The sequence below is a fragment of the Geotrypetes seraphini genome, chromosome 3 (assembly GCF_902459505.1).
Source record: "Geotrypetes seraphini chromosome 3, aGeoSer1.1, whole genome shotgun sequence".
Lineage (NCBI taxonomy): Eukaryota > Metazoa > Chordata > Amphibia > Gymnophiona > Dermophiidae > Geotrypetes > Geotrypetes seraphini.
The window spans coordinates 6,613,909-6,641,311 of NC_047086.1; the positions used below are offsets into that span (position 1 = coordinate 6,613,909).

Below are 27,403 nucleotides of genomic sequence, written 5' to 3' on the forward strand. Positions count from 1 at the left end.
GGGCTCCCTTGCCACCTTGGTTTCCCATTTAAGTCCTGCCTTCCTATCGAAGTCCTAGCCCTCCGGTCTTGCACATGCATGAGTTTATACTCATTACCTGATTTACTTCCTATACTTGTGTTACCTCCCAGCTCCTCCCTCAGTATCCCACGATCCCTTTATCCCTCAGGAATCCATCCAATCCCTGTTTGAATCCTTGTACCGTATTCTGCCTGATCACTTCCTCTGGTAGCGCATTCCAAGTGTCCACGACCCTTTGGGTGAAAAAAAACTTCCTTGCATAACTTTACACTTCTTGGCATTAAAATTCAGCTGCCAAATAGTAGACCAGTGCTCCAGTAAAAGTATGTGCAGACTGTCCAAGTGGTGCAGGCTGACCAAAAGGTGCACTGCAAAACAGTCTGCCCCTTGGAAGCATATCCTCAACCTCAGAATCTGCGCTCTCTGAGGAAGAATAGGGAATAAGACCGTCATGAGAATGAAGGTGAAGAAGACCCCTACGAGACCCCAAAAGTTATATTTTTAAGAGAGACATTGTGCTTATGAATTCAAGTTTCTGAACAATCATATTTCTCCCTGTCAGCAAGAAACAAGAAGGCTATGTAAGAGGTTCAACTTTGACCCAGTAGCTAGAAGATATTTGTTGAATGTAGCAAGCTTGGATATTTCAAGACTGTCCAAGAAGACGATGAACCAAAATAAAATATCTTGCTAAAAGTTATCTGAACTACTATTAATAAAGGACAATCAAGCTCAGGAATGGAGGGAGCCTACTCTCAGAAATTATTGACCTTAGTATTAAGAATGCATTGTCAGGGAAAATAGAGAGAAGTCAGATATGACACTGGGTGATATCATGCTTCAATATGGCTCTGAGATAGGCATGTAGACTATAGAATCATTAGAAATGATAAATGTGACAAACCAATAGAAAGGGAGTATGTAATCTGTAACTAGGTAGGGCTCTAGGCTACTGAACTAAAAGTATATAAGTGGCATACCGGCTGACTTAACTTTAGGATAGATTCATGACAGGAGATGGCCACTCTGTGTATGTTATCCATTGGTTCAATGTGCTGTACTTTGTTGTTTCATGAAAGCTGATTTTTGTCTATTACTAATAAACATATATATTATATACAGCAATTGTGTTGTTGTGCGAGGTCAGTTTTAAAATGAAAAGGTTAGCAGCCACTCTCACTCTCCCAAAGCCAGAGCTGTCCCAATAGTGGGATCCATTGCAGCATCAAAAAGCCTAACAAACAGTCCAAAAACCTGAATATAATTGAAAAATAAATACGAGTAGAAAAGACCAGCTCCTACCATCTCACTTGTAGAGACACAACTGAGAAATTGGAGGACAGCCCAGGAGGATGGGACGTGGAGCAAAAGAATGCTAATGAAACTCCCTACAAGAAAAGATCAACTACCCACATGCTCAGGAAAGGAGTCTGTCACACTACAGATACAGATTTCAACCTGCCGGATGCTGATTGGAAAATTCCATCTGCAGAATCAGAGAGAAGTAGAGATATTGTGGATGCCCTTCAAGGAGCTCAGACAAATGGTGATGGAACCGACGAGGGAAAAAGTGATACTGGATCTGGTGCTCACAAATGGGGAAAGCATCTCTAATGTCAGAGTGGAGGCCCACCTTGGAAGTAGTGATCATCATACGGTTTGGTATGATATAACAGCCAAAGTGGAGGATGGTCACGTGCAGACTTTAGTAGCATGGGGAAGTACCTGAAGAAAGAGCTGATTGGATGGGAAAACACTAGGGAAGTGGAAAAACAGTGGTCCAAGTTGAAAGGTGCAATAAATAGAGCTACTGACCTTTATGTGAAGAAGAAAAATAAAAATAAGAGAAAAAGGAAAACGATGTGGTTCTCCAAACTAGTGGCAAAAAAAATAAAGGCAAAAGAGTTGGCGGTCATGAAATATTAAAAAACTCAAGTATAGGATTACAGAAAGGAATATCAGACAAAACTTAAAGAAGCCAAGAGAGAGATGCATCTGGTGAAAGAAGAAGCAGAAGAGCAAATGGCTAGAAATTTTTTTCAGGTATATTAATGAAAGGAGGAAGACAAAAAATGGAATTAGGAGACTGAAAGAAGCTATGAACCACTATGTGGAGAGTGATGAGGAAAAAGCAAATGTAATAAACAAATACTTCTGTTCAGAATTCACAGAAGAAAAACCTGGAGAAGGACCGCAATTGGTCAGCAAAGTCACACCTGAGAATGGAATGGACACTGCATCGTTCACAGAAGAAAGTGTTTATGAACACTTTGAAAAATTGAAGGTGGACAAAACTATAGGACCAGACAGGATCCATCCCAGGATTTTGAGGGAGCTCTGAGAGTTTCTGGTGGGTCCTCGTAAAGGTTTGTTCAATAAATCTTTAGAGATAGGAGAGGTTCCGCAGGACTGGAGAAGAGCGGATGTGGTCCCTCTAAACAAAAGTGGTCATAGAGATGAAAAGGGAAACTACAGGTTGGTAAGCCTCACTTTGGTTATTGGAAAAATAATGGAAACATTGCAGAAGGAAAAGATAGTGAAATTCTTAGAAACCAATGGATTACAAGATCCAAGGCAACATGGGTTTACTAAAAGCAAATCATGCCAAACAAATCTGATTTAATTCTTTGACTGGGTGACCAGAGAATTGGATCAAGGACATGCACTAGATGTAATTTACTTAGATTTCAGCAAAGCCTTTGACACTGTTCCTCATAGGAGGCTCTTGAATAAACTCCATGGGCTGAAGTTAGGACACAAAGTGGTGTGAATTGGATCAGAAACTGGTTGAAGGACAGACCCAGAGTGTGGTGGTTAATGGAATTCACTCGGAGGAGGGAAAGGTGAGTAGTGGAGTGCAAGGATCGGTGCTGGGACCGATTCTGTTCAATATGTTTGTGAGTGACATTGCTGAAGGGTTAGAAGGTAAGGAAAGCCATTTTGTGGATGATACCAAGATTTGTAATAGAGTGGACACCCCGGAGGGAGTGCAAAATATGAAAAAGGATCTGCAAAAGTTAGAAGAATGGTCTAGTGTCTGGCAACTAAAATTCAATGCGAAGTGCAGAGTGATGCATTTGGGGAGTAGAAATCCAAGGGAACCATATGTGCTGGGAGATGAGAGGCTGATAAGCACAGATGGAGAGAGGGACCTTGGGGTGATTGTTTCTGAGGATCTAAAGGCATCTAAACAGTGTGATAAGGTGGTGGCTGTAGCCAGAAGGATGTTGGGCTGTATAGAAAAAGAGGAATAACCAGCAAAAGAAGGGAGGTATTGATGCCCCTGTATAGATCGTTGGTGAGGCCACACTTTACTGTGTTCAGTTTTGGAGACCACATATCTGGCAAAGGATATAAAAAGACTTGAAGCGGTCCAGAGGAAGGTGACAAAAATGATAAGGGGTTTGAATAAAAACAAGTACGAGAAGAAACTGAATACTGTAGAGGAGAGGAGGGACAGGGGAGATATGATACAGATGTTTAAAAACTTGAAAGGTATTAATATAGAACCAAATCTTTTCAAGAGAAGGGAAAATGGTAAAAATAGAGGGCGTAACTTGAGGTTGCAGGGAGGAAGACTTAGGAGTAATGCTAGGAAATTTCTTTTTCATGAAGAGGGTGGTAGATGCATGGAATGTCCTCCCGAGGGAAGTGGTGGAGAGGAAAATGGTGATGGAATTCAAAAAAGCGTGGGATAAACATAGAGGATCTCTAATTAGAAAACAAACAAATTATAAAAATTACATATCTAAAGCCAGTATTGGACAAACACGTATGGTTTGCGTCCCATATGTGGTGATTTGGTGTAGGATGTGCTGGGGAGGGCATCAGTGGAAACTCCACTAACTTGTAACATGAGAACGTTACTGGCCAGACTTTTACAGTAGATATCCTGCAAATGATGGGATGGTTGTATAATCTGGAACCTTCAGCAGTTGGAACCTAGGACATTACCAGGTGGACTTTAGTCTATGGCCCAGAAATATCAAAAAAGAGACAAGTTAACTTAATCATATATTTCTAATGAGAATAACCGATGGGCAGACTGGATAGACCGTTCAGGTCTTTATTTGCCGTCATTTACTATGCTACTATTTACTTGCTCCACTTCATCACTGACGCTGAAACCGTGGATTGAAGACAAAGTTTTATTTTATTTTTCTTTCCAGCTTATGATTTATCTTTAATCTTATCTATTGTTTTGCCTTTTGTCTTTGTTTTGTTCTATTTCTATCATTTAAATTTCTCCAGAATTCTACTGTTCAACGGCTCCCCCTTCTGCTTCTATTCCTTTCTCTCCTCTCTTCTACCTTCCAAAGTATTTAGATCAATGCTGTCTTGTTAAAATGTTTATTTTATTTTTATTTTTCCTCTAACTCTACTTTTCACTTCTCTATTACCCTCCAGGTACTTTAGTTAGATTGTGAGCCTTCGGGACAGTAAGGGAATTTTTCAAGTACCTTTCTTATTTCTAATCTTAATGTATATTTTCTGTAAACCGCTTAGAACCTAACGGATGTAGCGGTATATAAGAAATAAATTACATTACATTACATTACTATGTAGAAACAGTGTACAAACGCATAAGAACCTTGAAAATTGGGCCTACTGTATATGATGAAATGTGTGAATAAAATCTTTGGGAAGTGTGTGGCGCAGTGGTTAGAGCTACAGCTTTAGCACCCTGAGGCTGGGCGTTCAAATCCTTGTGACCCTGGGCAAGTCACTTAATCCCCTCATTGCCCCAGGTACACTAGATAGAGTTTGAGCTCACTGGGACAGATAGAGAAATATGATAAAGTACCTGAATGTAAAACCACTCAGGATATAAGGAGTATATAAATTAAATAAATAATAAACAGCAGCAGATGCAAAACATGAGCACATTCAGTGCCTCTTTTACAGAGAGTTTTCAGACCCACCTTGTCATCAATAATAACCAAGTCCTTGGGTTCAGTGCGATCAATCTTCAGTACACGATATTTGGTCTCGGCATGATTGTTTCCAACTAAAAAATATCTCTAAAACAAAAAAAACCCCACATAAATAAAGAAGGGTAATTGAAAATAATTGAATGTCCCTTTACTTTCTTCTACTTACATAAACAGTTTAACACTGACTGTAGAATTACAAATTGACAGGAAACTATCCATTTTACAGCTTTACCAGGAAAGGAACAGCGATAGAAGTCTGCTGCTACCTCTTACATGAGTGACCCAGATTTGTAGGGCTGTAAAATAGTTGTGGGGGTTATTTTTCAGAACAAGGGGCAACTTGTGGCACAGTAGGGTAGTTACAGGTGCTCATTGTTTGAGGGTGGTGGCAAATGAAGAGGTGGTTTATCTGAGAAAGGGACAATTTCGTGGTGTAGTTTTGGATGGTTGGGGCAGTCTGCAGGGTGGTTTTTTTTTTTTCAGGGGATGCAGTTTGCAGGGTGGTGGGGCAGTAGCTTAAGTAGATTTCAGGGTTAGGGCAGCTGCAGAGAAGAGTTCTCCAAGGGGGGGGCAGTTTCATGCAGGTTCTGCGAGGGTGGAGGCAGTTTGTAGGGTTGGGGAGGGCAGTTGTAGAGAGTAGGGCAAATGCAGAGAGTGGTGTGATAGTTGTAAGGGGTAGTTTAGTACATGGTAGACCAGTTGTGAGAGGGCTAGTTCTAGGTTTTAGAAGCAGTTTAGGGTTGATGGGTAAATTGTGGGAGGGTCTCTGGAGTAGGGTTACTATATTTGGCGTCTCACAAACCTGGCCAAAGGCCCCCACCCTGTTCTGCACCATGCCCGTCTTGTTGTGCCTCCACCTCCAGCTCCACCTCAAGTCCCTCCCTTCTCCCTCAAAGCCTCAACTTCTTCCACTATGAGCTCCGGCTGTGTCTGGACGGCCTTGAGCATGTGCGGATAGGTGTGATGTCATCTGCACATGATCCGGTGCCCTCCAGATGCGGCTGGAGCTCGACAAAACCCGGACAAACTGCAGGGTTTTGGAAAGTCTGTCCTCTAAAAAAAGGATATGTCCAGGTTTTCCCGGATGTCTGGTAATCCTACTCTGGAGGATGCAAAGTGCAGAGAAGAGAAAGTGTGAATTTGAAAAGGGGAATTCCCTAACTGCTATGTTTCACCGTTTGTACTACTAATCATTTGTATAGCATTGAAAGATGTACGTTGAACACAAATATGTAAGAGGCAGTTCCTGCTCAATATTAAGGTCCTGTGCTACAGAAATTGAACTGTTTTTGAACGTGATATATTATTCAGTTTTTCCCACAGTTCAAGTTTCAATTCATTCCATTAAATCTTTGGAAAGCTATTTTGCCCCTAAGCAGACAGAATTCTTTTTTTTTTTTAATTGGATTTATTCATTTCTTACAAATGAAAACAATTAAAAGCAAAAGAAGTAAAAAAATCATAAGGAAAAATACAATTCAACAAACCAAATCTTGTAATCCTTTCCACATTGTGTTAAGCTCCTAGAAGGTTTAACAAAGTCAAGGAAAATAAATTCAAATTCAATCAATTTATCACTTACCTCTGTATTAGTTATTAAATCAGGATCAGCTACAGGTTTATCATGAAGAAAAGTTTCTAATTGAGATGGATCAACAACTACATATTTGTTATTTCTATAAGATATTAAACACTTGCATGGGAATTTAAGAAAAAATGTAGCTCCAACAGCCAAAACACGAGTCTTGGATTGTAGGAACTGCCTCCTTCTTAGTTGCGTTGGTTTGGAAAAATATTTAATTGCTGTCCACAAAACAGGGCCTGCTTTTTAGAAAAATAAAGTTTAAGAATTACTTGCTTCTCCAATTCAGATTTAAATGTAACCAACAATGTTGCTCCTTTAGCTATATAGTATACCGTATTTTTTGCTCCATAAGACGCACTTTTTCCACCGCCAAAAAGGGGGTGGAAAAAGTGGGTGCGTCTTATGGAGCGAATATACCTTCCCTCCTCCCCCCCCCGGTATTTTTTTAAAATTGCGGTGATCCAGTGCGCTCTCATGCTGGACGGATGGCTTTGGTAGCAGAGGGCGCGACGCAGGAGCGCAACCTTTGCACTTCCTGTCTGGTCCCGCACCGCTCAGTGATTGGCTGTCAGTTCTCAGTGCAATGCACCACTCTGCTACCGAAGCCAGCTGTCCAGCAGGAGAGCGTGCTGGACCACCGCAATTTTAATAAGGTACTGGGGGGCTGCGGGCGGCTTCAGGCTGTGAATGACTTTGGGCAGGCTGCTTTTGCTGTGGGCAGCTTTGAGCTGTGAGCAGGCTCCTTCGTCTGCGGGCGGCTTCGGGATGTGGGCTGCGGGCGGGCTGCTTCAGTCTGCAGTTGGGCTGCTTCGGGTTTCCCAGCACCAGACGCACCCCCTTGTAGAGCAGGAAAATTTTTTTTGCTTGGTTTTTCCTCCTCTACAAGGGGGTGCATCTTATAGAACAAAAAATACAGTAATCTTTAGATGATTCTAAGAACTGAGAGACATTCAAACTATCTGGAGATACAATTTGATCTACCCCACCTTCTTCAGCAATATCCTTGGAGCTCCTGGGAAGATAATAAAGATTATCAGGTGCAAAACCATCCACCTGAGCATATTGAAGAAGATCCTTCATATACATTCTCAAGAGCTCCAATGGTGCCAAATAGTGGGATATAGGAAAATTTAGAAACCGAAGATTTCTAGATCTCATAGCATTTTCCATTTTCTCCATTTGAAAATGTAATGAAGTACTATCCTTTATATTGGATGTTACAGAAGATTGTAATAAGGAAATAGAGGAATCTAATTTATCTACTCTTTTTTTCAATCAAAGCTAATTGAGTATCATGTTCAATTACCTTACTAGTTATTTCTGTTGAGAACTGACATAACTTTATAACAATTCCCTGTAATGAGGTTTCTATAAGATTAACCACTGTCCAAACATCCTGTAATGTAATTACTCTATCCCCAGAAGCCAAGGTAATACTTGGGTCTGTTGGCATTTGAACAGGAGATATCAATATATGAGACTTTCCCACATGAGATTTTAGTGGATCCATTTCAGATAATTAAGATGAGATTGATTCTAATCCTTCTTTAGGAGTTGAGTCAGATCTCACCAAAGAATTTAAAGCAGGTTGAAGAAGAGGTGCAGGTTCACCTGATGAGAGTGAAGCAGATTGAGTAATGAGTTTACTTTACCCAGAGAAGACTCTAGAGCAGGGGTGCCCAAATAGTCGATCACGATCAACCAGTAGATCGCAAAGGCAATGCAAGTTGATCGCGTTGCCTTTGCGATCTTGTTCTTCCTGCCTCCCCGAGCCAGGCCAGGCGCGTACAAGCGCCATACTCACAAGCCTTCACCTCCAATGTCAATTCTGACGTTGGAGAGGAAGTTCTGGGCCAGACAATCGCTGCCTGGCTGGCCTGGAACTTCCTCTCCGACATCAGTTGATGTTGGAGGTGAAGGCTTGTGGGTCTGGCACTTGTAAGCCAGGCCTGGCTCAGGGAAGCAGGGAGAAATCGGCGTGGTGGCTTGGGGGGGAGGGGGCAGGGAGAGAGAAAGAAAGAGAGACAGAAAGAAAGGAGGGGGGCAGAAAGAAATAAATATTGGATTTACAGTCAGAAGGAAGTGGAACCAGACACTAATGAAATCACCAAACAAAAAGGTAGGAAAAATGATTTTATTTTCAATTTAGTGATCAAAATGTGTCTGTTTTGAGAATTTATATCTGCTGTCTATATTTTGCACTTTGGCTCCCTTTTACTAAACTGTGATAGTGGTTTTTAGCGCATGTAGCCTATGAGCGTCGGGAGCTGCGAGGGGCATTCAGCACAGCTTCCTGCGCTAAAAAACGCTATTGCGGTTTAGTAAAAGGGAAGGGGGTATATTTGTCTATTTTTGTAGTTGTTACTGAGGTGACATTGCATATTTTAAAGTCATCTGCCTTGACCTCTGAAAAAAACCCAGAATACAAATGATAATTAACGTTTTCTCTGCGTACAGTGTGCTTTGTGTTTTTTAAATTTTATTGTTGGTAGATCATTTTGACTTGGTCATTTTAAAAGTAGCTCGCAAGCCAAAAAAGGGTGGGAACCCTTGCCCTAAAGATATGGGATGAAGGTGGTGATCCATTGCTGACGCTGATATAATCTTTGCTTTCCTCTTACCCATTTCTCAAGGCAAGTTTGTCCTGCTCCTCATTCTTCAGAGGCGTGTCCTGCCCCTTTGGACAAGTGTCCACAGGCTCGCGTCCGCAGGCCACGTTCCGCTGCTCACAGTTGTTTAAATCAGGTAAGAGGACCTCTCCTCCAGACACTGATTCAGGTCAGGTAGTAGCCGCAGGGGTGCCTGTTTGTAAGATCACTAATCTTTCCGAGAACAGAAACAGCCCTCTAGATCCACGGCTCACAGTTATTTAAATCAGGCAAGAGCACCTCTCCTTCCTTACATATTACCATTTATCAGGGGCACTGGAAATTATTTCCAGTTTAATATTCTGGAGGTTCATTACTCTCAAATCTTGGATTGGGAGGTGAGGTGTATTCATAGTTTTCTTCCAACTTACAAGGATGCTCATTTAGTGTATGGCAGGGCCAGTTAGTGTCTGCATCAAAACCAGCAAGAAAAGGGGTCCCTCAAGGCTCTGCACTGTCCTCACTGATATTTAATATTTACATGGCTATCTTGGACAAAATATTTTCATCTTTGGGAGTAGACTATTGCCTGTATGCAGACGATATCCGGGAGGGGGGGGGGGGTGTTCCCTATGAAGAAAAACATTCAGGAAGTTGAGTTGGATCTGAACAGATACATGAATTAAGTTATTGTATGGATGAATGAGCATGGATTACAGTTAAATGTTGGAAAAACTGAGATCATGGTCATGGGAAATGGTGGTGGTGCATGCCGTCCTAAGAAGTTCTCAGTTATGGGAACACAGCTGTTAATTCTTGGTGTTTGTTTGAACTCTGAACTCTCAATGGGGAAGTGGATTTTAAAGTTAGTCCAGGGAGGGTATGCACAACTACATATCATATATAGTTTGAAGTCAAGGCTTCTACCTAGAGATTTTCGTTCTGTGGTTCAGATGTTGATGTTAACATGCTTTACCTTGGATTGACAAAATGGAGGTGTAATAATAATAATAATAACAATTTATTTATATACCGCAAAACCGTGAAGTTCTATGCGGTTTACATCATTTAAAATACATCATTTAGTATACAATAAAAGTTGAAAAGAATTAGAGAATTAAAAACAATGGCTAAAAATCTGATTAAACCTTTACAGCTATTAATGAACTCAGCCGCAAGACTGAATGCAGGTATCCCTAGGACTGAACATATTACTGCAGGTTTGAAGTCTTTACATTGGTTACCAGTACAGCAGCAGATATATCACAAGGTGCTGTCGGTTGTTCACCACTCCTTTATGTTTTCAAACTCTGTGGGAAAATTCCCAACTATCTGAGGGGGGGATGTGATTGATTAGCATGAAAGAAGATGGGGTTCATTATGTCAGATCAAAGATGGCTATAATCAAACCTTTAAAAAACACCCAGGGCTTTTTTTAAAGACGTTTGGAGCTAGATCTGTTTTAAAAGCGTCTAAATGCTAAAAAGGTGCCCAAACTGACCAGATGACCACCGGAGGGATTAAGGCATGACTCTCCCCTTACTCCCCTAGAAATTAACGATTCCCTCTCACCATCCAAAGAAATGAAAAAAACCCCAGTACAGATTCACATGGCTCACATACATTGACACAGCAGAGCAGAGAGGCACTCTAAGGATTACTGTAGTGAATGTCACATTAAAAGTCCCGGGTACAGATGTCACTATAACTTGCTTATATATTTGTATGGTAAGCCCTCTAAAATCTACTGTACCTACATAAAGATGACACATGCAGGCATAAGGGCTATTGTTGTGGTGTACAGGTGGGTACACCTGTACCTCTCCAAAATCACAGGCCTTTGGAACGATCTCACTATCCCGCTGCGGAACCTGGGCTCCCTCCAACTGTTCCGGAAACAACTGAAAACCTGGCTTTTCTCTAATATATAACATCTCCTTCTTACTTCCCCTCTTTTCATATGCCCTTGTAAACTCTCTCTCCCCTCTCTTCTTGTATTTTTAAGCTTTGTAAACCGTGTCGAGCTCCGCTTCCGTGGAGATGATGCGGTATATAAACTTAAGGCTTAGTTTAGTTTAGTTTAGTTAGGTACAGTAAGTTTTGGAGGGCTCACCATACAATATAAACAGGTTATAGTGATATCTGAACTGGTCCCTTTAATATGACATTCACTGCAGTAATCCTTAAGAGTGTCCCTCTTCTGTACTCTGGAATGCTCAGCTGCCTGTGAAAGTTTGCTAAGAATGTTGGCTGCTTGGATGTCAGAAAAACTTGCTTTGTGGCATTTTTCATGTGGACACCTACTATTTAAAGCTATAAACGGAGACAGCCCAACCTACTGGAACAACCAACTAACTCAATCCACCTCAACCAGACACAGGAGATCCCACACACAATTCACGCACCCACCAACGAAAAATGTCAAACGAAGAAAACTATACGACAACCTACTGGCCACCAAAGCAGCAAAACTCGACAGACAATTCACCAATCTGCTATCTTCGACCACAGATTACAAAACCTTAAAAAAAGAAACAAAACTCTACTCTTCAAAAAATACATAAAACCTATTTAACACGACCAGATCCCAAGCTTCACCTACTACACTAGCTACTCCTTATCAAATCTAAAATGTTCAAATTACCCATTATGTATTACCTAATTTCATGACAATTCTTATGTAATCCGCCTTGAACCGCAAGGTAATGGCAGAATAGAAATCACTAATGTAATGTAATGTAATATTCAAGAATGGTCAAAAACGATAGATGTACTAAGAGTCCAAACACCTAGATAATTTATTTTCAAACAAAAAAGACGTCTTGCAATTTTGAAAATTAAATATTTTCTCTACTGGATTTCTGGACATCTTTCCCAAATGTCCAAACTCAGACTTAGACTTCCTATTGAAAATGACAGCATGAAGAGAATGCTTACAAAGAAACTAAGAGGAGCAGCTGCAAAGGTCAAAAATTTACATTAATAATAATAATAACAACTTAATTTTGTATACCGCCATACCCAGAGAGTTCTAGGCGGTTCACAGCAATTAATTAAGATTACAAACGAAGATAACATTGGAGTTAACAATTTTTGGAGTGCACAGGTCATTGAAGTTGACAGGAATTAACAATTTTCAGAGTGTACATGTCATTGAAGTTGACAGGAATATACAAGAGTGTACAATAGGAAGGTAAAATTTTATTTACAGGGAAAAATACCGATCATAGAAGTTGATTGGTTTGGTGAGTACAATAAGAGGGGAAGGTGGAGGTTCACGTGTATTGATGGGAGTTGAAGAAGTGAGAGGGTGTGTTAGGGGTTCTGTCCGTGGAATAGGTGAGTTTTGAGTTTTTTTCTGAAGTCAAGGTAGGTGGGGGCATCGAGTACAATTTGGGCAAGCCATGGATTTAGTTTGGCTGCCTGGAAGGAGAAGGTTTTGTCAAGGAACCTTTTGAGGTGACATAATTTTAGGGAGGGGAAGGCGAACAGATGAATTCTGCGAGAGTTCTTATTGTTGAGATTTAGTTTAAAGTGGGGGATGAGGTAGCTTGGGGATAGACCAAATACAATTTTGTAGCTGAGGTATGCGAACTTGAATAGGACTCTGGATTCAAATGGTAGCCAGTGCAGTTTGTGGTAGAAAGGGGTGATATGTTCCCATTTGTTTAAGCCAAATATAAGGCGGACGGCGGTATTCTGAATCAGTTTTAGTCTCCTGGTGGTTTTCTTCATGGAGCCTAGGTAAATGATGTTGCAATAATCCAGGATGCTGAGAATGGAGGATTGTACTTACAGCCAGAATGAGTTGTCATCGAAATATTTTTTTATGGTGCGGAGTTTCCAGAGCACCGAGAAGCTTTTCCTGATGGTAAGATCAGTGTGTTTCTCAAGGGATAGGTGTTTGTCTAGGGTGACTCCCAGTATTTTTAGGGTTTGTTCTAGGGGGAAGTCCGATCCATTCACTTGAATTGAGGTATCTTTGATTTTTTTTGTTGGGGGAGGCCAGGAAGAATTTAGTTTTGTCAGAGTTTAGTTTTAGTCTATAGCATAGCATCCAGAGTTCTATCTGCCTGAGTAAGTGTGATAGAGAGTTAAGCAGCTCTAGAGTAAAACTGGTTAGCGGGATGACTATTGTGATGTCATCTGCGTAAAAGAAGAATCTGAGCTTGAAGCTGTGCAGGAGGTTTCCCAGGGAGACGAGATAGACATTGAATAGGGTGGGGGATAGGGGTGAGCCCTGGGTAACCCCACAGGAATTGTCCCAGCTGTGGGAGAAAGAGTCGTTCTTGATCACCCTGTAAGATCTATTTCTTAGAAACCCGTGGAACCAGCTGAGAACCTGGCCGGAGATGCCGATGTGTGCAAGGCAGTCTAGTAGAATAGTGTGGTCGACTAGGTCGAAAGCACTGCTTAGGTCAATTTGCAAGATTAGGGCGCTGGAACCCTGGCTGAAGAGTGAGTGCAGGTAATCGAGTAGCAGAGCGAAAGCCCGATTGGTTGTCGTATAAGATGTCGAATTTGTCCAGGTATGTGGTGAGTTCTGCATTTACCGCCCCTTCTGTTATTTTGGTGACAGGTCTGTAATTAGACGGGATGTTGAGAGGTTCTTTTGAGTTTTTTTTATAATTGGAGTTATCAAGATGTGGCCTTGCTCTGCCTTGCTAGGCATGCAGTGTTCTCCCCAGAAATTTTTTCCAGCCGGGGGCATGAAAAAGTAGCTGGGGTGGGGTGGGATGGGGAAAATTAACCCCCTCTTTTATCAAGGTGCGTTAGCATTTTTATTTTTTATTTATTTATAAGATTTTTACATTATTATCAAGCATCTCATCTTGTACAGGAAGTGTAATCAAGAAAGAAAACATAATATTTAAATTTACTTTCAATCCTGAAAGTGATTCAAAATTTAAAGAAAAAACACATCTCATCTTAATCACACACTAGTCCTCAATTAGGATCCAAGATTAACAAAAAGAGTAGTTAAGTTTAAAGAATAACTTTACAAGAAATTCACTTAATCTGTTGCTGAAGCAGAGCTAATTATCACATGGGTACAGATGGTATTCCACACTCAAGACGCTTCAAAGAGAGGAAAGCAATCAAGTGAGCAGGTTCTACAAATACATATTTAAAGGAATGGTATCTAATGACACATTTACATGGAAATCTAAGAAAGAAAAAAGCTCCTATCTGAATCACACCTGGTTTCAACATTAGAAATTCCCTTCTTCTCTTCTGAGTCTCCCTCGAGACATCAGGAAATATCTGAATATGGAAACCCAGAAAGTCCTTAGATCTATTTTTAAAGAAAAGTTTAAGGATCTAGTCTCGATCTGGAACCAAAGCTACAGTCAGTAGGAGGGTGGCTGGAGTAGCCACTTCTCTATCTGATTGTTCCAATAAGGTAGAAACATCCAAGGGAACTTCCTGAGATTTTCCTTCTTCTTCTTTCTTTTGAGGATCCTGTTTTTTGTAGGTAAATAATATACCCTTGTAAGAAGTGGTAGAGAATTCTCAGGTATTGTTAGAATCTCCAGAAAGTAGTGCTTTATCATTTCTCATGGAGAAATTGATGAAATTTTTGGAAAATTAATTAAGCGCAAGTTATTAGCCCGAATCTTATTTTCAAGAACTTCCAATTTTCTTTTCATAATTAAATTGTCTTTCACAAGTAAATCTTGATTACCTTTAATTATTTTAAGATCCTTATTTTCTTCTTAAATATCGGACTTCAACAGTACAATATCTTGCTTTAAAGAGTTAATTTCTTCTTTCTGGTTTTTTATTTCTTGGTCCAAATTTTTTATTTGCGGATTAAGGGAATATCCTAAATTGGAGACTAAATCCCAGAGAGAGTCTAAAGTGACTTCAGGGGGCTTAGCAGGAGAAGTAAAAGTTACTTGTGCTATTAATGGTTGTTCAATCGATTGATTTACCTCTCTGAGGTCCTGGACTTCTTTAGCCAATGTTGTCCCAGTCACTGGTTCTTTCCAGAGGGAAGAACCACTCTGGACTGTTCCTTGTAGCGAGCCCTCCAACAAACTGTCCTCTCGAGGAGAGAACACTTCCTCTTCAGGTGTGCTCTCTTCTCGCGGTGAGCTGGCTCCCAGCGGCAGTGGCTGAAGAGGAGGCGACCTTACGTCGGGGCTCAGCATGACATCAAGCCCTTGGGTAGACCCCGCGGCACTACTCTCTGCCGGGGCTCCAAGCGGGCGATTCCCCAACGAATCCTGCTCACTCAGAAGGCGCCAAAACATGTCATCCACAGCAGGCAACGGGGCTACCGAGCGTCGGGAGGCTCTACCGACACTTCTGCCCCTTCTTTTCGGCATTCTTCCCACAGGTAAAGGAGACTATCGGCGGCGTCCTCACAGCAGACAGATAGCGGCAGCCACTTCCTCACTGCGCTAGCATTTTTAGCACGCACAAACCCCCACGCTAAGCGGAAAAACTAAAGCCAGCTCAATGCTGGCGTTAGCGTCTAGTGCACATGGCAATTCTGCTCGCACTAAGCGCACGCTAAAACCACTATCGCAACTTAGTAAAAGGAGCCCTAAATGTGTATTATTTTTTATTAGTTTATTATTATTTTCCAAAGCTCAATATGACTTCCTTTTTTAAGGTTTGATACTTGTGCCAGAATATTTTTACTAAATTTAAGAAGTATCCTATTCTAGAAGGGAATAATTAGATATTTGCCCTCTTTCAAATGGTATAGGGGTTTTAAAAAAGGGAAAGGTATTAATGAAGTCATTAGGTTCAATCTAGCCATTTATTTCTGCATGAATTTAAACAACTAAAAAAAAAAAAAGATAAATATAGCTCATCCAGTCATACAAGAAATGGCTCTAGAGCAGGGGTGCCCACACTTTTTTGGCTTGCGAGCTACTTTTAAAATGATCAAGTCAAAATGATCTAAAAACAATAAAATTTTAAAAAACACAAAGCACACTGTACGCAGAGAAAATGTCAGTAAGGAAGGAGGGAGGGGGCACAAACTTGGGACACAGAAGGAAGGAAGCAATACAGAAGGAAGGGGCATGAATTTGGGACAAGGAAGGAAGGAGGGTGGGAGCATGAACTTGGGACACAGAATGAAGAGAGGGATATGTTGGGACACAGAAGGAAGAGAAGGGACACAAACTTAAGACAAAGTCTGTAAGGATGGAGGGAGGGGCACAAACTTGGGATACAGAAGGAAGGGAGGGAAGGGGCATGAACTTGGGACATAGGATGGAAGGATAGAAGGAAAGAGATGCTGAGGTGGAGAAGGGAATAGAAAGGGAAAATTGTTGAGCAAGGGTGTGAGGGAAAGAGATGGTGTACCTGGGGAAAGGAAGAAAGAGGAGAATGTTGGGCACAGGAAGAGAATTGTTGGACATGTTGGTGGGAGAAGAGTAAGGTAGAGAGAGATGAGAGGGAAAAATGTTGGATGTGGTGGTGGAGAGGGAACAATGGGACAGATACAAGAGGGAAGAATGTTGGACCTGGTAGTGGAGGGAATGGAGGACGAGATGTCGCATGGTTCTGGAAAGGGGTAATAGAAGGAGAAATGTTGGGTATGGGGCTGGTGGGCAGGGGCAAAAGATGCTGCAGTCGGGGGGGGGGATGAGAGAGGGAGAAATGTTGGATGTGGAAGTAGAAGGAGTTGGAGCAATATACCATAGATCCCTCTATCTTTCTTTCCTCACTCCCTTTGCAGCAAGGGAAGGAATGAGAGAGAGATGGTGGACGTTGCACAAGGGGATGGAGGAGAGAGGAAGAAATGCTATGCAAGGTGGGGAGGGGTAAAAGAGTGTGCTTTGTGTAGTTTAATTTTGAGGTTACCATTATGTATTATATTATTAATAAGATTATATTTGTGTATGTGAAAAATGAATGGAAGAAATGGCATTTACAATTAGTACTATTATTAGTACTGCGGCTGGGTCTGGGGTGGAGCCTGGGCAGTGCTTTCGGGCCCCCAAAACAAAAAAGCATTCCACTGACTGGACCTAGTGTGGGAGGAGAGATGGTAGACCTGCTGGGAGGAAGGGGGACAAATGACCACATCCCAGAAATTTTGGCATAATTTTGCATTTTCAATTTAAAAAATCCTTATCTCCAAGATGCAAACCGAGCTATTTTCTATACATAGCTATTTAAGTTTTTGCATACAGGCCCCTTATATTAGCTTTTTCACTCCTTTATATTCATATGACACATGTTCACCATTTTTTAAGTTTTCTCTCTCTCTCTCTTTTTTTTTTTTGCACTCATCATCTTGAATGTCCCTGTTTACTGAGTAAACATACAAATTTTGGTTAGAAATGATTCACAATTACTATCCTACCAAGAGCTAAACAAACTTTAACTTTACAATAACTTCAAATCCTGGGAGGGGGGGGGGAGAAATACCACAGTACTACTGTATCTACACAGTTTTTTTTCCAGGGACAAATTGCTAAATATAAAATAATATCAAAACATATCCACAAATGAATTTTGGCCCTTTGTCAACTAGTAATCAGTCATATCAATCATGGAGTTATATGTCACTCACACCCCTATAACGTACAAGTCCAGAGCAGTCCACCTGACTTCTACTACCGGCAACCCCCTCACACAATGACATCACGTACTCGAGCTCCCGGAAAGGTTCCTTGTTGGCTATGATATAGGTGTGGCCTGGCAGGATTTCTTCCATGGTGCTCATGGGGTGGTCCTCGTGCGGCGTGAAGATCCGCAGCACCGGGCACGTGTCTAGTCAACTCTGACAGGAGGGCGTCAAAAGTAGGTACATGCTTGCCATTGATCACCAATTTCCTGCCAACGAAGAAAGGGTCCCTGTTAGAGTAGAAGACCACCAATCTGGCCGGGATTCACTGCGTCGGGTAGCCATTGTATATTTCATCCTGCGATAACCTGGACATGATATTGATTCGGAAAACGGGAGAGGGGGAATCGGCAATGAACTGGTATCAAACAGGTGGTGACCACGCTTTAAGCAGCGAGGTTGCGAAGGACAGCGTGGAAGATAGTGCGAGGTCCGATTTGTTCAGTGTCCTGTCCTGCACCATAGGCATCCTGCGCTGCTGTGAAGTTTCCAAGTGAGCGAAGGGGAGGCTTCCCTTGCACCGTGACTTTTTTGCCTCATTAGGCATAGGTCAGCGACGGAGGGAAGCTTACAACTTGCTTCGGGCTTTCCTTGTTGCCGGGTCCTGCCTTCGCGGAAACAGAAATTAGGCAGGGTAAGCTTATATCCGTCGTTGACCAGTCTCCTGCCTTAGCCCGTAGCGAACTCATGCTTCATGGCTCTAAGGTGTGCGTGACGGCTTCCTTTCTCTTCTCCCCCCCCCCCCGGACATAATTTCCAATTTCGGAGGGAAGAAAAGGGAAGCCGGCGCACACACCTTAGAGTCCTGAAGCATGAGTTCGCATCTCCAAGCCAGTGAGAGATGGTTTTTTGGGGGGATTTTTTTTTTATGTTGAGCGGCGGCAGCAGCAGGATTCCCGATAGATGACAGCCGGGCGGTCATTTAAATTAGCCGGGTGGACCGCCCGGCTAAAAAGTCCTGGGGAGAACACTGAGGCATGGATGTTATTCAAAAATACCATCCTGGAAGCCCAAATTAGATATATTCCATGTATTAAAAAGGAGGAAGGAAGACCAAACAGCAGCCGGTGTGGTTAGCAAGAGAGGTGAAGGAAGCTATTAGAGCTTAAAGAGAATCCTTCAGAAAGGATCCAACTGAAAATAATTGTAAACATTACAAGGAATGGCAAGTCAAATGCAAGATGCTAATAACCAAGACAAAGAGAAATCTTGAAAATACTGCGCTGGAAGCAAAAACACATAGTAAAATCTTTTTTTGGTATATTAAAAGCAAGAAGATGGGAAGATGGGAGTGTGTGGCACAATGGTTGGATCTACAGCCTCAGCACCCTGGGGTTGTGGGTTCAAACCCCGCGCTGCTCCTTGTGACCCTGGGCAAGTCACTTAATCCTCCATAGCCCCAGGTACGTTAGATAGATTGTGAGCCCACCGGGACAGAGAGGGAAAATGCTTGAGTACCTGATTGTAAAAACCGCTTAACCTTGATAGGCGGTATATAAAATCCTAATAAACTTGAAGAGAATCAGTTGGATCTCTAGACTAGAGTTTCTCAATACGCTGTACACAAACCACTTGTTGGGGGTATGCAGCACTGTGCCAGTGGACGCCACTGGCGCTGGGGATCCCATGTCCTCCTTCCTGCCCTCCAGCTGCATGTCCCCCTCCGGGACGAAGTCAACCCAGAAGGCTTCCCTCCCATGTCAGAGCTAACATCAGAAGGAAGCCTTCTGGGTCAGCGGGGGATCCCAGTTACCTCCTTCCTGCTTTCAACCGCACTTGTTGTAGGGACGCAGGCAGCAGCTCTTACACGCTGCATGTGGCTGACCTGGAAGCCTTCTCTCTACAGTCAGAACTGATGTCAAAGGGTCATCCACGTGTAGCGTGTAAAAGCTGCTGCCTGAGTCCCTGCAAACAAGTTTGGCTGAAGGCAGGAAGGAGCAGCCCAGCTGGATGGCCCTGAAGGGAGCAAGTGCGGCCCTGGAGTGAGCAAGTAAGGGAAAGAGGGGACATGAGACAAAGAGAAAGGAAGGGGGGGGGGAGGAGTGCGTTGGGACATGGGAGGGGCGCAAATTTGGGACAAAGGCTGGAAGGCATGGAGGGGGCATGAACTCGGGACACAGAAGGGAGGGAGGGAGCACTAACTTAGGACATAGGAGGGAGGGAATAGAAAAGGAGAATTGTTGGACAAGAGTGTGTGAATGAGAGGGAAAGAGATGGTGTACATGGGGAAAGGAAGAAAGAGGAAAATTGTTAGGCATAGAGAGAGAGGATTGAGGTAGAAATGCACAAGGAAGAAAAGGTTGAGAGGAAAAATGCTGGATATGGTGGTGGAAAGAGAACAGCGGGACAGATTGAAGGGGATGCAAGGTGGAGGAATATTGGACATAGTGATGGAGGGAGAGATGTGGCATTGTACTGAAGAGGGGTGATAGAAGGAGAAATGGGCAAGGAGCTGGTGGGCAGTGGTGAAAAATGCTGCACATGATCCGAGGGATAAGAGAGGGAGAAATGTTGGATGTGGCATTAATAATAATAATTTTATTTTTTATATACCGCCAAAGCCAAAGTGGTTCGAGGCGGTTTACAATAAGAAGAACTGGACAGTCAGCAAAGACATAACAAAGAAGTCCTTGAATACAATGAATATTTAGAATAACAGTGATGTCTTTGAATACATGCATATTTGTGGGGAGGAAGAGAAACAGAGTGAAAGTCACATTGTAGGGATGTCAAGTACAAGTAAGTAGGAATACGGGGGGGGGGAGGGGGGGAGTCATTGAGAGTTCTTGGTTACAAATCAGTTAAACAGGTTGGTTTTGACTATTTTCTGAAGTTAAGGTAGGATGAAGAGTTCTTGATAAGATTACCTAGCCAGCTGTTCTGTTGATAGGCTTGGAACGCAAGAGTTCTGTCAAGGAATCTTTTGTATCGGCAATTTTTTATTATTGGATGGCTGAATATTTGTAATCTGCGTTTTGGTCTGGTGGAATAGTCCAATTTAAAATGGGCGACTAGGTATAGGGGGGCCAAACCCAGAATGGATTTGAAACAAAGGCAGGCAAATTTGAACAGCACTCTTGCTTCTAGGGGTAGCCAGTGGAGTTTTATGTTGAAGATCAGTCGCACTGCTGAATTTTGTATGATTCGGAGTCTTCGAATGGTTTTCTTGAGAGACCCCAGATAAATTACAATAGTCGAGCAGGCTTAAGATTGAGGCTTGCACCAGTAGTCGGAATGGTTGATCCTTGGAATGAGCTCCCGGTGCAGGTGATCGAGGCAAACAGCGTGCAAGAATTTAAGAGCAAATGGGATGCCCATGTGGGATCCCTTAGAGGGTTAAGCCAAGGGAACCTGTCACCAGGAGTAGGATCCCTAGGATAGTAGATTTGGGGGTGGGTCAGTAGAGTGGGCAGACCTGATGGGCTATGGCCCTTATCTGCCGTCATCTTCTATGTTTCTAATGAAGCTGTGTCGAAGAACTTTCTGATGGTTCTTAATTTCCATAGTGTTGAGAAGCCTTTTTTGATCAGTAGCTCTGTGTGAGAATCAAGAGTGAGGTGACGGTCTAGCATCACTCCCAGGATTTTTATGGTGTCGACAAAAGGGAAGTTCTGTCCGTTCAGGGAAATTGAAGTGTGGGGATGGGAGTTATGCACCCTGGATCTCTCCCTTTCCGTTCCCCCACTTCCTTTGCAGCAAGAGAGGGAATGAGAGAAAGACAGATGGACAGTGAGAGAGAGGGAGACATGATGCAAATAGGGGTGGAGGAGAGGAAGAAAAGTTGGACTCATGGGGTCAGAGAGAGATGTTGGTTGGGGAAGGGAATGAGGTCTGGAGGAGGAAGCGTGCAGGAGGCAGAAAGAAATATTGGATGCACAGTCAGAAGGAAGTGCAACCAGAGACTCATGAAATCACTAGACAACAAAGGTAGGAAAAATGATTTTATTTTTCTATTTAGTGATCAAAATGTGTCAGTTTTGAGAATTTATATCTGCTGTCTATATTTTGCACTATATTTGTTACTGAGGTAACATTGCATATTTTAAAGTCATCTGCCTTGTCCTCTTTGGAAAAAAAGAAAGAAATATAAATGATAATTAACATTTTGTCTGCATACCATGTGCTTTGTGGATTTTTTTTAATTTTGTGGTTACCATTATATATTAATAAGATTTATATTGTGTGTATATGAAAAATGGATGGAAGAAACTGCATTACATTTAGGACTCCTTTTACTAAGCTGCATTAGGGCATTAACGCGCGCTAAATTGCCCCGCACGCTAGACCTTAACGCCAGCATTGAGCTGGCATTAGTTCTAGCCACGTAGCGCGTGGTAATATCTTGCGTGCACTAAAAACGCTATCGCACCTTAGTAAAAGGAGCCCTTAGATTTAATGACTCTACATCATCTACCAACTATCAAAGCTATGGAGTCCCTCAGGGTTCAATCCTCTCGCCCCTCCTCTTTAAGATCTTCTTGACCCCTTTACTTACTTTAGCCAAACTATAGGACTCACTGTGTTCACATACACCGATGATATCCAACTGCTTCACACCCTAAATTCTAAATCACCTGACGAAATAATAGTCAAAGATGGTGGCAAACCTTCAGCTTCCACAATCCACAAGTTTGGTGAAATGTCTCGACTGCCCTCTCGAGTCACTCGGTCCTATCAGCCTGCATCATGTATAACACACAGAACATTTTATCTTCTTTGGTGTTCTGGACACAAATGGACAAAGAAAGCTCAACAACTTCTGGTTAAAGATCCTGCAAACTGGAAAGATGATCCAAACTACCAGTATTTGAAGCAGTCAGCATCATCAATGACCTTAGTCAACGACTCCGCTGAAAGAGCAATTGTATTAATGCAGCAGTAGAATTCAAGTCTCACAAAGAACGAGGAGCTGAAGCAGCTCAGCGCAGAAAGACCTAATTAACTTGCTCCAAAGCCACCCAGATGAATACTGATTGAATGTAGGACTACCATTCAGCGTTTGCATATAACAAACATTTTGTATTTACCATGGAATAAAGACATTAGTTACCAATCATCACTGAACATTGAACAATTAGGTCAACAATCCTATTTTTAGCTATAAGTAATACAGTATGTAATTTAACTTTTCCATGTGCATTTGCTCAGTTCAGGTTTAGATGGAAAATTAATATAAATTCTCTACTTGCATTTTATGTATTAAACTAGTTTTTTAGCCCTTTACACTAACGGGTGCTAGCAGCCCTTCTTCCTTACTTTTTTCTCCCGCCTGTCCAGCAACACCTCCCTTCTCTGCTCCCACTGTCTAGCAGTAGGCCTTTTCCCTTACTTTTACTTCCCCCCTGTCTAGCAGCACTCCTTCACTGCTCCTCCTGCTCAACAGTAGCCCATCTCCATTGGTTTTACCTCCCCCCCTGTCTAGCAGCACCTTTTTCCTGCTCCCCCTCTGTCCAGCAGTAGCGCTTCTCCCTAACTTTTACCTCCCCCTGTTCAACAGCACCCCTTCCCTGCTCCCCCTGTCTAACAGTAGCTATTATCCCTTCCTTTTACCTTCCCCTGTCCAGCAGCACCATTTGTTCCAAATTCCAGCGGTCTGTCCCTATCATCGGGCCCTCTCCTCCTCTTCCCATTGCCGGAGTGTCTGCAGCGGCGCCTTTTGTGGAGCTATCTCCAGTGCTCACACTCTCTCCCTGTCCTCCTGCTCCAGGGTGCTCGATTTCCCCCCACCCCACCCCGAAACGGACATTAGAGTTGATTGCGCGACTGGGTGCGGCAGTCCTTCGCTTCCTGTTTGTCTCCATGGGCAGCTTTTGTTGTTTTTTTTCGTGTAGACCAGCATTGTTTATTTTTTTTTCATTGACGCTGGCTTCCAACCGCCACTGAAACCGCTGCGTGCACTGCGCACCACAAACAGCCGCATGCGCCGCAAATAGAATATGGCCACGGAGGCACACATCATGGTAGCAGGGATCATGGCATTGTAAGTGCACAAGCGCGCTTAGGGTTTTATTATAGAGGATTAAAAATTGTTGAGTGATCTCTAAAGTTCATCAAAAGGCTTATATAATTTGGTACAATTAACAGTAAAACAAACAAAAAACCCAACAGGAATTGCAGTAAAAAGACAACAAAGCAAACAAAAACAATACTGCAAGAAAATGTACAGGGTACAGGAATTTATTAAAATAACAAAAACAAAAATCTAAAAACTAATTAACAGTAGCCAGACAGAAAACAAAAATAGACTTGTGGAGGTCATGTCCCATGAACTTGATTTTTTTGGACCACTCTACTCCTGAGCTACTTCTTTGGATGTGCTCCTGACCAGCCAGTTGTCCAGGAAGAGAAACTCATGCACTCACAGTCTGCGTAGACGTGCTACAACTAAGACAAGGCACTTGGTGAATATTTAGGGATCAAATACAAGGCCAAATGGAACAATGCAATACTGGTAAAAACATGTTTCCCTCACAAGAAATCGGAGGTACTTCCAGTGACTGGGAAGTATCTGAATGTGGGTGTAAATATCCTTTAAGTCTAGAGAGCATAGTCAATCATTTGCTTGAATCATGGGAAGTACAGTGCCCAGGAAAACCATCCTGTCCAGATATTTGTTCAGCATCATTAGTTCAAGCATGGGACAAAATTCCCCCCCCTACCATCTTCTTGGGCACCAGGAAGTATTTGGAACAGAATCCCATCCTTTTTTCTCCTGGTGGTATGGGCCTGACTGTATGGGCCTGTAGAAGGGAAGATTTTTTCTCTAAGAATGGCCCCAAGCTGTAAAGTGAAATTTGACACTCCTGGTGAACAATTTGGAGGAATTTTATGCCAGTTTAGGGCATAGCACCCCCCCTCCCGCACCAGACTATTTGTAGAACCCACCAATCGGAGGTTACAATGCTAAGCTCTCTTGGAGCCAGTGAAAACCTTATTCCTTACTTTAACTGGGGAGTTGATTGGACCTTCCGGGTTACGCACTGCCTAAGCCTGGAGTGAAGAGCCTGGGATTGCTGGAAAGAGCAGACCAGAAAAGAACCCCTATGCCTTTAAGAATAGTGGGATCTCCTGTGGTTCTCACCTGAAAACCTCCGAGGCCACAGAAGGAAAAGGCAAAGATAGAGACTTCATTGTATAAGTTCTTTTCATGAACTCTGTAATCTCCTCAACTTTGCCCCCCCAAAAGGTTGTCACCTGAACAAGGGATGCTTGCCACTTTTTCCTAAACCACCGTTCTAGGTCTGAGACATGCAGCTAGGTGAATCTGTGCATCCCAGTAGCCAATGTGGACATCCTAGATGCTACAACAAAAGCATAAATTGCACAGGTTCAAGTGCTTTCAACATTCTTGCTTGGCTACTAATGGGAGTTCTATAACCTTATCTGTGGATAGATAGCCCTCAAAGTACGTACCAAGTTCCATGGAGTTCTATAACCTTATCTGTGGACAGATAGCCCTCAAAGTACGTACCAAATTCCATGGAGTTCTATAACCTTATCTGTGGATAGATAGCCCTCAAAGTATGTACCAAGTTCCATGGAGTTCTATAACCTTATCTGTTGATAGATAGCCCTCAAAGTACATACCAAGTTCCATGGAGTTCTATAACCTTATCTGTGGATAGATAGCTCTCAAAGTACGTACCAAGTTCTATAACCTTATCTGTGGATAGATAGCCCTCAAAGTACGTACCAAGTTCCATGGAGTTCTATAACCTTATCTGTGGATAGATAGTCCTCAAAGTACGTACCAAGTTCCATGGAGTTCTATAACCTTATCTGTGGATAGATAGTCCTCAAAGTACGTACCAAGTTCCATGGAGTTCTATAACCTTATCTGTGGATAGATAGTCCTCAAAGTACGTACCAAAGTTCCATGGAGTTCTATAACCTTATCTGTGGATAGATAGTCCTCAAAGTACGTACCAAAGTTCCATGGAGTTCTATAACCTTATCTGTGGATAGATAGCCCTCAAAGTACGTACCAAGTTCCATGGAGTTCTATAACCTTATCTATGGATAGATAGCCCTCAAAGTGCGTACCAAGTTCCATGGAGTTCTATAACCTTGTCTGTGGATAGATAGTCCTCAAAGTACGTACCAAGTTCACTGGAGTTCTATAACCTTATCTGTGGATAGATAGCCCTCAAAGTACGTACCAAGTTCCATGGAGTTCTATAACCTTATCTGTGGACAAGATACAGGAGCTAGAAGGACTTTACACCACTGAGGACCCTACCAGGGCATTTGAAGACTTCAGGATTGAGAGACACATCGAAAAGGAAGTCAGGGAACTCAAGGAATTCATTGAGGAAGCATACAGGAGGAGGGTGGAAGAGAATTAACGCCAGATGAGAGATGAAGTTACACCAACACCAACATGGAAGGGGGAGCAAGAAGCAGGTGACCTCAAAGAAGACACCCACAGAGGAATACCACATGAGGAGAAAGAATTGGCTAGTCGATGCCCAGAAGAAGAGAGAGCAAAGCACACCGAGGACATTGACCTGAGACTGAAACGAAAATTGAAGAAGGAAAAGTCAGCGATCCTGGTGGGAGACTCGATACTGAGGCATGTGGACAGCCACATAGGAGGAGGAAGAGAGGATCGACTGGTGACCTGCCTCCCAGGAGCGAGAACCAAGGACATCGTGGACAAAATTGGGAAGATCCTGGAAGGAGCGGAGATGGAAGAGACCGCAGTAATGATCCACATTGGGATGAATGATGTCAGCAGGGGAGACTACAGAAGAGACACGCTAATAGAACAGTTCAAGATTCTGGGAAGGAAGCTGAAGATGAGGACCCAGAAGATAGCATTCTCAGAGATCCTACAGGTACCGAGGGCAGATGTGAAAAGGCAGGAGGAACTACAATTAATAAATACGTGGATGAGGAGATGGTGTGAGGAAGAAGGGTTCCACTTCATGAGGAACTGGACAACGTTCTGGGGCAAGAGCAAGCTCTACAGGAAGATGGACTGCACCTGAGTGCGGCGGGAACAAGACTTCTAGCAAACAACGTCAAGAGAGGAATAGAACAGGCTTTAAACTAAGAGGAAGGGGAAAGCCGACAGTCGACCTAGCGTCGACGATTCGGAAGAAGGTATCCTGTGAAGATACTAAGGGGAAAAAAGGCTGGGAAGAAACAAGGGACAAATTACAGGAGACAACTAACCCAGAAGTGGAGGTTAGAAAGATTGTAACAAAAGAGAAGACACTAAAGACCGAAGCACAGGGAAAGGAAATGAAGACGACAAAATGCCAGGATCTAAATTGCATATATACTAATGCAAGGAGCCTAAGAAACAAAATGGAGGAACTAGAAGCCGTGGCAAATGCAGAGGACATAGACATCATTGGAATCTCTGAAACGTGGTGGAATGAGGAAAACAAATGGGTACAAGCTTTATCGCCAGGACAGGTCAGGACAGAAAGGAGGAGGAATAGCCCTATATGTAAAAGAAAGCATACAATCGACAAGAATGGACACAGCGGAGACGACCAGCAAACTGGAATTGCTATGGGTTAAAATACCGGGTAGGAAAGGGCATGAAATAAAGATGGGCCTATACTATCGTCCACCTGGGCAAACCGGAGATATCGATAAAGAAATGGATGCCGAGATGAAGCGAGAATGCAAAAGCGGTTACACGGTTATTATGGGAGACTTCAACTAT

General features: G+C 42.6%; 1 protein-coding gene across 2 annotated transcripts in view; it reads right to left on the reverse strand.

The window, feature by feature from the left end:
* FIG4 (FIG4 phosphoinositide 5-phosphatase) overlaps positions 1-27,403 on the reverse strand; it is a 291,895-nt gene that overhangs the window by 225,910 nt on the left and 38,582 nt on the right. For both annotated transcript variants that reach the window (XM_033936107.1, XM_033936108.1), the window contains exon 3: positions 4,944-5,042. In XM_033936107.1, the coding sequence (XP_033791998.1) occupies positions 4,944-5,042 (99 nt within the window). The remainder of the gene's footprint in view (positions 1-4,943; positions 5,043-27,403) is intronic.